Consider the following 11,611-nt stretch of genomic DNA (forward strand, 5'->3'; position numbering starts at 1 on the left):
TATATATATATATATTAATATTTATATATATATATATATATATATATATATATATATATATATATATATATATAATTGAATTTAAATGTTGAAAAGTTTTTAAAAGTTGTATTTTTTTTTTTTTTTTTGTGAGAACTGTAATAATTTTTCAAGACTCACCGATGACTACAAAGTTCAAATTAACAGCATTCATTTAAAATATACATATTTTGCAACATTATAAATAATTTTTCCCAACATTGACACCCACCTAAAAGCATTCAATATTTTTATTCTAAAGTTTTTGTTTTAATATGTTTGAATATTTGATTGCATTTTTATTTTGTGAGACAGCATATAGCATTTATCATAAAAAAAACTCTTTTAGATCACAATTACGCTGCGGTCGTATGCCAGCGAACCGATCGGTCTCAATTAGATGAATTATGAATCGTCTCTCTGAATCTCGAAAACAGCTCCGACACCTGCTCTCGCAGCATTAGCAAAAAAAATTGACTCAAATTGAGCTCAGCCTCTTTCCTCAGACCGTTCGAGGTGGTTTGTTTATTCAACAGGTCTCCCGTCTTTGTTGTTTACCTCAGAAGTCGTCTCGCTCTGAAGCAAGCAGTCAAACAGGAAATGCGCCTGTCGGTGGGAAGCGTGGGTTCTTGCATTGGTTTGAGAGAGAGTGAGTGGGTGGGGGGTGCTCATCACAAAAAATGTGATATACTGCAGAGCACTAACAAACCTGACTGAATTCAGTCACAGTCATAACGCACCTCAGGTATCTGATTTGAGGCCGTTTAAGCTCCGTCTTTCTTTACTGATTATTCATTAGTCATCTCACTCACTATTTTATCCTAGTGACTTGCGGTACATTTGTCGCATGCATATTCCCCTGGCTTCTGTCATCATTTACTCACCCTTGTGTCGTCCTAAACGCGTGTTTTTTTAATCTTTATCTACTATGAAAGTGAATCGAGCTCCAAAAACGACAAAAATAATAGTCGTCTGTACTCGGGCGTATTGAACATGATTTTCAAAGCCTCCAAGGCTGCATTTATTTGATGGCAAATGCAGCAATATCGTGAAATATTACTACAATTTGAAAGGACTAAAAACAATGACTCAAAGCTGAATTTTCAGCATCACCGCTACAGCAGTGTCTTGCAGTTCTGACTTTATAATTCACAGCTGCAAGTCTGCCTCATAAATTCTGTGAAAAACTGATCATTTTGAGGGGGGGAAAGGTATACTTGGCCGTTTTCGGGGACTAACGCAAGGACGATACTGAAAAATGCAATGGCACCACGGGTCCTCATCATGAAGACGGTCGTGCAGCATCCAGCCACGTCTAAACCTCTGTAATTCCTCAATTGCTGTAATTGCTGAAGGTCCATTAGCGTGTTTGGAGTTCATTAACTTGCCGTCAGTGGGTTGCTGTCTCTTTGTGCTGTCTGCTGCTCACTGAACTTAAAGAGTCGCTCGCTCTCTCTCTCTCTCTCTCTCCCAGTCTTGCAGGTGCTGTTAAATGAGAGTTGTCGTTTAACGCTACAGGAAGAGCTGCTGTTGTTTTGAGAGGTTGTGAATGGTTTTGTTTGTTGTCATTTGAGTCATCAGAGTGCAGAAGAAAGCACAGAGAGCAAATTCATTTCACTGTCGCGCGTACGACTGCGTGGTGCTTTTTTTTAATAACGCGCAGGCGAATGCGGAGAAGTGAGCACTCCCTGTAAACAATGATATATGAAACACGGAATACTTTTAAAATGCGCGGATGTCATGGCTTGTAACAGCACAGCAGAAGCGGCGCCATCTAGCGGCTGTGTGCTCGGGACACCTTTACAATTCAGCCAGGGTCCAAAATTAATGTCTAAGAACCAAATACGAGCAGAAATTGTTGTGTAAAACTTGACAACTGGCTGTTGCATGTTTCAGAGTAAACAACCTCTACAATTTTGTTGTCAGCAAAGGAGACGCTTTAAGGTCTCACAACAGGTTTTTTTTTTTTTTTTTTTTTTTTTTTTTTTTTTTTACAAAAATTTAAATGATTGGTTACTATTAAAACAATATTATACTATTAAATAAAATTATATATCGTTTATCCTGTTAAAATAAAATATATATATATATATGTATATATATATATATATATATATATATATATATATATATATATATATATATATGTGTGTGTGTGTGTGTGTGTGTGTGTGTTTTATAGTCCAATATAGAAATTATTTTCATTAAAAAAATGTATTTTATTTGCTTAAAAAAAAAAAAAAATAGTATAAAAAAAAGCATTGTTACTGCTGAACATCTGAGTCCTGTCTAGAGACTAGAATATCATAGCAACCACACAGAAATCTGCTCAGGAACGTTGAGAATACCTTAGCTATGAAATAGCACTCCTCTGGCGACCAGCCATTACACCCTAGCATTGTGCTAAACACTTCTACAAATCTGTTATTTTCTACAAAATCTGTCTACAGTTACTGTTACTAGTGTAAACATGACAGTAGTGGGATCAGACACTTTTTTTCTGAGTCATTCTGCTGTTTTGTTTCAGTTGTTTCAGTGGTTTTATTATGGGAACAATAATTACTTAAACTACAGGTCGAAGGGAACGCTGAACACCAATGGTAAATACATATTTTAAGGGCATTTGTATGCATTTATAAGATTACGTAATTACTGTATCAGATGATCATCTGTTTGCCAACAGTTCGTTTACTTGCGATTACCAAAATCAGCCTCTTATGCCAATTGCAGGTCACAGTCCCATTTCTGTACTAAAATCAAAACTGACACAAATCCTCATTGGCATATCACTTTGTCGTCTAATACCCTTTTGCGTACAGTACGTTAATCCATATTTAAGCATGCATCTGCGCGCGCACGGCTGAACACGTGGGTTTGTGCTGCTTGTATGTTCAAGCACGCTGTACCTAGCAGGAGCGTTTCCATAGTAACCAGACTGTGCCAACGCACCTCCTGCGCTCCGTGCAGAAAAACTCTACACATGTGCAACCGAAGCCTACCGTTAAATAAAAAAAAAAACCAATTCCTTCATTTCTCCTTTAGCTTCTGCTTTAGTGTGACCATCTGGCCCCCTTGTGGTCAACATTTGAAGGTTAAGAGCAGATGCTTGACGCTCACAGATCAATCTTTACCTTTAAGTTATAATATCAGAGTTGTGAGCTTGACCAGATAAGTCATGTGGGGAAAAGCCGCGTCCCCGATCTCACTCATCCCATAAAAATGGAGTTATTCTAAATTATGAACGTAACACTTTAGTCTTTGCCCCCATTTTTCATTAACTGAACTCAAAGACTTTTTCTGTGTATACCAAAGCTCTGTTTCTCTCAAATATCACTCACAAATCTGTCTAAATCTTTGTCAGTGAGCAGTTCTCTTTTGCCGAGACATTTCATCCACCTCGCCGGTGTGGTATATCAGATAGTATTCTGAATCCCAGTTCTGTAAAGGCAACACGTCACGATGTAACGCATTTGAATAATTCCCGCCAATGTTGTAAGTTGGCTGGCTGCGAGTAACTTGACCCCGCCCTCAAACAGGTAGACTTGGCCATATGACCAATCAGAGCAGAGTAGGCTCACGGAAAGGAGGGGGTTTAGTCATATTAAACATATTTTGAGAAAATGTTTTCTTTTTTACTTTGCATGCGTGCGAACCTATTGTAGGTGACTCCCAAAACAATATTTGGAGGCTTGAAAACGGCGTAATAGGGCCACGAGGAGGAGAGACATCCAGATTTTCATAGAAACTTTGGGGGTCATGTCTTTTTACTCGAGACAGTAAGCAAACATCTTACAGCGCCCCAAGCAACCACCCAGATCGCCTTCACGACCTGATTTTGTTCTAGTTTCGCACATACGAGCACCGCTCATATTTTCTTCAGAAGAAAAGTTGAGTTCTTTCTTTCATCATGTGCTGCAGCTTCATGAAAGTTTTCATCCTTCCCACCGAAAGCTTTTACTGAACATTAGTGCGCAAAACCAAGAAGATTTGATCCGCACCGGTCCAACACTTCTGAGAGAGACGGAGCGAAGCTCTCCAGAAAGAGAGAGTGCGTGGTCGTTTGATCAGCTATTGGCTGCGGTTTGGCTTTGTTGCTATGGCAACAGCTGGTTCTGTTGTGGTGTAGTTTGTTTGTGGAGCTGCGAGCGTGTCCCTGAGTGCTTCTCTCAAGACACACACACACACACACACACACACACACACACACAGGACCCAGAGCTGTTTGCCTGTTCGCTTGATTTTTCTGCTGAGCGTCTACAGAGTTGATCATCTTTGATCTGGGCGGGGCAAAATGAAACGCTAGTTCACAGGTAGGCCTCACAGATGCCGCTGATTGGATGTTCATGTTTGTAGCTTGAGCTTTTGATTGGATATTTGCTCAACAAGTGTGTTTCCTGCTCATCGGTTGGTTGTTTTAGTGGCAGTGTTGCTGGTATAACAGAGTTAAAATGCTACTTGTTGCATATTAATCTGTGTTTAATAGTTTATTTAGAGCAGTAGTGCGCAACAGTGAATTCATTTAAAGGTCACGTCGAAGACTTTTATAATGTTTTAAAACATTTTAATTTGAAATAGATGCTTTTTGGTTGAACTACAGAAGACTATTAAGCGGCAAAAACCGTAGACTGGAAAATTCAGCTCTGATTGCAGGAATAAATTACATTTTATTTAATTTGGTTTGTGTCTTATTGACTGTGAGAAAAGAGCAGAAGGACATCATCACCAACTCAGTCCAGTTTTTCTTCATTTCTGTTACTTTTTCTTTGGCTCCCATTTTAAGTATCGAAAGGGATGACGTCAACTCATGGCACCGTTTTTCTGTCCCATCTGTCTCTCTCAGAGCTCCAGTGATGCACCCAGCACTCCCAAGTTTAGTAAAGACCAGCGAGACATCTTCTTCCCAGCGTCGTTCTCCACGCCGTGCCTCCACACGTACCCAGCGCCATCGCAGGACGGGGAGACCAAGCTGAGCAAGACCCCTCGACCTCTTCTCATACAGCCGCACACACACAGCACTCCAACGCAGATCTACTGCCCGCCCTCCAGCCAACTCGACCAATCACAACAGCGGAAGACGCCTAGCCAGCCAATAGCAAGCATGGCCTTCTTGCCTCACGCAGGTACAACATCTGTAGGATTTCTTCTTTGCTTTTAAATTATTTAATAGTTTTGAAAGTCACACTTAAATGAACTACTAATGTGTATTACACTACATAGCATACCGTGGCACACTACACTACATACTAGTATACACTAGTACCTAAATTAGTACACTCTTTAAAAACCTTTAGGGTCTGTAAGATTATTTTAGTGAAAGAAAGCAAGGGTGCATGAAATCGTGACAGTAAAAGACATTTACAATGTTACAAGATTATTATTTTTCAAATAAATGCTGTTCCTTTAAATTTTAATCATCAAAAAATCTTGAAAAGAATATCCCAGTTTTCACCAAAATACGAAAAATGAGGAGGCCTGGAGTGTCGTTGCTGAAAATACAGCTTTGATCACAAAAAATAAATTATGTTTTAAAATATGTTCAAATAGTAAACAGTTCTTTCAAATTGTAATTATATACAATATTACTGCATTTCTGATCAAATAAATGCAGCTTTAATGAGTGTGCGATTTTATTTAATTCGTTTCAAAAACACTTTTAAAATCTTACCAATCTCAAACTTTGTAATAGTAAATATGCTTATTTTGCATTTCAATTTCAATTTTGTGGACGGTCCCAACAAATACTGAGAATAATAAAAGAGTAAAGCAGTAATCACGCTTGAAAGGTGAAGTAGAGTGCATTGCATTGTGGGATATATTACTGCATGATGTTGTATACCAGACATTATGGCAAAGGTAGTAACTCATGTATACTCAGTATAGTTTGCATACCGAAAAGTTGCTATGCACAGTCCACTGCGTAGTATATAATAGCAGTATGGTAGTATTATTTTTTTAACACATCTTTATTAGTAGTTTGCGCGTGTGTCCAGCAGAGGGCGTGTTTGTTCATGAAATTATACATCCTGTTTATGAGTTACACTTTCTATAACCCCTGCAGGCTGGGGATCAACATGCAGCTTCTAACTTTTAACGAAACTCTCATTACCGATAGAGCAAGTCGTGTCTGTGTTACTTCTTCCTGTAAGATACACCCGAAGACGGACCTGCGTTTAAACGTGTGCGTTCGCTGCGTCTCGGAGTTCTGGGTCTCATGCACAGTTGCTAAGGAAACTAGGATGAAGTGCCCAAATACTTGATTGCGTTAAGTGTGCAATGCATACAGCAGAAAGGCCCGCGTGTGTCCTTGAGGCCAAATGAAAGTGCGTGCGCTACTACATAATCACATTTGTGTCGGTCAGCTCGCTCTTTGAAAATGCTGTCACGGTTTGTACCGTATTAAACCTCGTCGAAAATTCATTTACCTCGTGAGATCTTATGTCAGACAGCGTCAGCAGTAAACATGCGTAGTCATCATAAACATGCTGTATCTGGCGCTGTGTTATTGATTGCTGGTCTGATGTTTACAGGCAGCGCTTATTAAGATCATTGAATGTTGTCACAACCATAGTAACCTCGGTCTACGACAGCGCTATCTCGGGAACATTTGGTTCTTACACTTTGGTGTAGACTGAAAAGTAGGTGCCAACATTAAAGCAAATAAGCTGAAATGAATAAAACGTAGTTATTAGCTAACGGTTAAATGTTTAATTACATTAAAAAATAAATGAATGAAATTTAAGCGAAAAAGTATAGTAAATTAAACAGATATAAAAAAGGCAAAATAGAAACTCTATATCTACTCTATATCTACGGCTAATTGAGGCGTAATGATGTTGGAATATAATAGCACCCAAAGGTGCTGAGCCAGAGAAAGACAAGTTTCAAGAAAAGACGCAGAACAATGTGTCATGCTTTCGTATAATTACCATCGCTCATCCACATAATGTATATAAAGGATTAAAAACATGTAGGCTACTCCTGGGGGCCGTAAGCAGCCGCTCAGTTCACTCGTGCCTTGTGCCGACTGTGTGTTGGTGTCTGCAGAGGACAGAGACGAGCCGGTTACCGAGGGTCTGCTGTACCGCCAGCAGGAGTCCCATCTGTGCCAGCAGATGAAGATGACCACCGTCTCTCAGATGCACAGCACACAGGAGTGGGCCGCTCACGAGCCCCCGTCCTGCTCCACGCACACCAGCGCAGGTAAGCAATGAAGACATGTATACGGTCACGGGATGCTGTTCTCTTGAACCACGTATTCATAAAAAGCCACAATTTCCACAATAATTCAGCTTTGCATCAAATATGCTAAAATGTCATTTATTTCTATTCACATAAAAACTAGTTACTTGAAATTGTCGTAACATCAGGGCTGCTCTCGACTAGAGATTTGTTGACTATCAGTTGCGTGTTAATTAATAAACCATATAAATCATAATAATAGCCTAATAGGCGCTCATGCTTGCCACAGCTCACCGGTAGATATTATAATTATGAATGTGTCCGGAAAAAACAGCAAGTAGACCGCATTAACATTTCAATCATTTATTGATAAACTAGTGGTTTCTTTTTTACTAAACTGGTTTCTTCTGTTTTTGACTCATTGCATTAGTGATGCGCCTTTATGCATATTTCATACATATTGCATAATATTTGTTTTTTATTTGAATGGTTTCATTTAGATGTAGACATTTGACTCACTTTGGATGTCCTGCCCCCGATGTATTGCCCCAAATAGACCAGCGGTTAACGATCTCCTTGTGTGACTTCTTCGTCAATCTATTCATTTCATTGGCGACTGATAAGATTTTTGGTCGACCAAGCCTCGGTTAGCCGACTTTTAGGCGGCAGCTCTACATAATGTTTCATATTATTACTGTTTTCACTGTTAATTCTATAAAACTATAATTTTAAAAATCCCGTCATCTAAGAGAGAAATGCTTCATTGTCACCGATCGTTTACAGAAAGCGAGCAGTCAAAGCAGGCAGACGCCAGTCGCATCCGGTCCAGGATTCCACCCAACATGCCCAAACTGGTGATCCCCTCCACCGTCACTAAATTCCCCCCAGAGATCACGGTCACCCCCCCCACGCCCACCCTGCTCTCTCCGAAGGGCAGCATCTCCGAGGAGACCAAACAGAAACTCAAGGTTGGTGCTCTCGCCCTTCACACATTCTTCAGACACGGCGTCTCAAAACGCCTTACGTTTCGTCCGATGCCCTTCTGAAACGTTGTCTCCCTCTTTGTCTGCTTCTCCTGTCAGAATGTGATCCTTTCCTCTCAGTCGGCAGCTAACGTGAAGAAAGACACTCTCGCTCAGCCCGCTTTAGAGGTGCATGAGACGTCGAGCCAGGAGTCGTCCCTGGAGAGCGAGTCGGATGAGGAGGATGACTACATGGACATCTGAACTCTCGAAGTGAGCTCTGAAGCCAAGGCCGCTTCTTTAATCGTGTAGCTGCAGCTAATCGCCGACGGTTTTTTCTATAGCGCGTTTTTCTCCGCTGTTTGCACGTTTTTTTCAGCGAAAGGGCTTTTTCCTACCCTGGCACTTGTGTCCTGTTGGTTTTGCTCCTCTGCTGCTAAGCATGGACTGGGTTTCTATGTCGTTTAGTTGTTTTTTTTTGGTCGCGTACGATCCTGCAAAGTGCCATTTTTACTCAAAACGATGCTCGTAAAGTGGAATTTCCTAAAGGATGGATTGTGTAATACTGACAGCTTGCGTGATGCAGTTTACTCTCTCGGAGTGTCCTGGGCATTCAATCCATCACAACGTTGTTTACAGATTTTAGAGGAAGTGACCTGCGCTCGACGTTTAAACAAACTAACGGAAAAAAAACATGATTCATATCACTACCAAGATTCAATGGCATTGTAACCAAACGTGAAATATCCCCTCGGGACGTCAGCATGCAAACGTGACGTGTGTGTTCGTTTCTGTGCTTCGATTTTCTTTTTTGTAACGCTCAGCGTTCAACAGTTGTCCATGCTTTGGCTATTGGCTTTTTTAAAGTGGAGTTCTACAAATTCTTCACAGCACCACAAGATTTCAATTGAGATATTTTTTATTATTATAGATGACTGTATTGGTGATCTATTGGTTGTTAAAAAAAAATAACGAAAAAAAAAAATCACATTTTGGAGTATTTAAGCCACCACAAGTTGAGGTGTTACTGTACGCGTCTCACATTTTTGACCTGATTTCATTTTTTCATTTGTAGTTTTAATGCATTTCCGTTTGAGGATCATAAACAACAGCGGCATGTCCGTCTCGTCACCAGCACTGAGAGCTATTATTCATATCACAACTGAAATATGAATGTGATCTAACTAGCTACAGAAGAATTGACTTGATGTTGTATTTGTATTTTTTCAAAATAATGCCAAGATGTAAAAATTACAAATTCTTTTAAACGATAAAAAGGCCTAAAAATGGTGCTGATCCCTTACTTTTGACTTTTTAAAAGAATCTTTAAATGGTTAAATAGAAAGTTCTCCCAAAATGGCACATTTGTTTATCATTTACTATACTTATGTTACTATGCTCGTTTTTTTTTTTTTTCTGTGGAACATAAAAGGAGGAATTTAATAGAACGTTCATGCTGCTCTTTTCCGAAATAAGTGGATAGAGACCAGAGGGTGTCGGGGTCCAAAAATGACAAAAAGCACTAAAAAAAATAGCATAACTTGCACATAATACTCCAAGGCATTTGATACTTTTTGCGTAAGAAACAGACCGAATCCTAAGTCATTTAATTCTCATCGACGTTTGTGTATATTCTAATATGGCACGTCAAATCAAATTTTGAACTGTTCTTCATTTAAGACTATTAAATGCCTTTCAAGTCTCGAAATATTGCACACAAGCCTAATGGACTGCGTTGTTGGTACTTTTTTGGAGCTTTTGGTCACCATTCACTTTGATTGTATGGGAAAGAGCAGCACGAACATCCTGCAAAACATCTCCTTTTGGAGTTTATATTTACAAGATGATACGAAACTTGCTTTTCGGGTAAACTTTGCTTTTAACCGAAGAAAAGTTCCCACGGTGGTGTGCTCGACTTGGGGGGGACTTGTTTCATTTTGGAGTAGCATTGCTTTCTCTTGGAGCATTAAGAGCATGTCTGAGCAGACATCGGTGACTCTCTTTTCAACCGAACGATTTTCTCGTGACGTGTCTGTATACGTGGACGTCAATCGCGGGCGGTGCTGGTCGTGTTTCCCCACCAGATCATTTACAGCTCTGTTATAAAGACAAATTGAGACGGAGGAATGTTTTTTACTGAACGTTTTCTACTTGTAGACGGATAAATAGCTACCAGTATTTTTTTGCGTGGAGAATTTTTTCAATACAAGAAGAAAAGACTTTGAAGGGATGAAATGTTTCGATGCAATGGGCACGTGTGACCAAACTACCTGTACACAGATAAAGAGATGTTTCTATTTTTTCCTTTTTGTAAAATAATATTTTGTTTGTTGTTGTCTTTTGTATGCTGTCTCTATGCTTGTGTTAAGAATGTAAGACTGCGGCGGAGGTGGATTTATCCTCTTGTCTTTAGAGATGGGGGTTTTTTTGTGCTCTTTGGAGATTTATGGGGTATTGCTGTCCTCAGGCTTTTTTTTCTGAGAAGGTTGATATTTCTTGACTTGCTGCATTGATGATATCACAAAACCAAAAATACACTTACAATATTTTTACCTGGACTTTGTTGTTTGTTTGTTAGTTTTTTTTTGAGATTCGAGCTATATGCTAGTGTACACTTAAACGTCGCCCTATTTTGTGAATTCATGATAAATATTTCAATCTATCAAGTATACGTTTCTTTTAAAAGGCAGTTTAATCAAAATAGGGGGATCTTCTGATGAAATGGCAAGACATATGCAGGATTTCATGCAATCAGTTTAAACTTCAACCTTTTCAACTGCGCTCTGTTTTGTAAGTGGTACGTCTACGTATACTACAGTGACTATTGAACACTAGTCAGAATTCACTTTAGCTGATACAAGCGTTTAAAATGGACTTAATGACTCATCTTGCACTACACAGATATTTGGCCAATCAGTGGCTGGTTGCAAAAAAGTACTTAAACTAGACTAGACTTAGTCTGGATTTGGTAATAACTTTAAATCAGTTACGTAAACTATATTGGCCTGGTTTAAATCCATAAAATAGGGCTTATTACCCTTTGGTCAGTCTAGTTCAGTCTAACAGTGTGTTTATGTAACTGGCCCCAGATGCTCTCTGTTAATGTCAACAACTGAAATAAAATAGCATACATGTATTTTTATTATGTATTATAAATAATCATGATTCAACAGTGATCTTCATACAATAACCTATTCTAAATTTAGTTATAAAAATGTTGGAACAACTAAAACCACAAAACCAAAAATGGGTGTCATGTTAGAGAGAGGGAAATTTATATATATATATATATATATATATATATATATATATATATATATATATATATATATATATATATATATATATATATATATATACACTTTTTTATATATATATATATATACTTTTATATATATACATTTTTCATTGTCTTACCACAAGTCACTCATTTATAGATGATTGTTTATACA

General features: G+C 38.7%; 1 protein-coding gene across 1 annotated transcript in view; it reads left to right on the forward strand.

Moving 5' to 3' along the window:
* cabin1 (calcineurin binding protein 1) overlaps positions 1-10,717 on the forward strand; it is a 69,128-nt gene extending 58,411 nt beyond the window's left edge. The window contains 4 exon segments of the mRNA XM_043246756.1: positions 4,859-5,138; positions 7,063-7,218; positions 7,981-8,165; positions 8,280-10,717. Of these exon segments, the coding sequence (XP_043102691.1) occupies positions 4,859-5,138; positions 7,063-7,218; positions 7,981-8,165; positions 8,280-8,423 (765 nt within the window). The 3' untranslated portion in view covers positions 8,424-10,717.
* The last annotated feature ends 894 nt before the right edge of the window (positions 10,718-11,611 follow it).

The sequence above is a fragment of the Puntigrus tetrazona genome, chromosome 8 (assembly GCF_018831695.1).
Source record: "Puntigrus tetrazona isolate hp1 chromosome 8, ASM1883169v1, whole genome shotgun sequence".
Classification (NCBI taxonomy): Eukaryota; Metazoa; Chordata; class Actinopteri; order Cypriniformes; family Cyprinidae; genus Puntigrus; species Puntigrus tetrazona.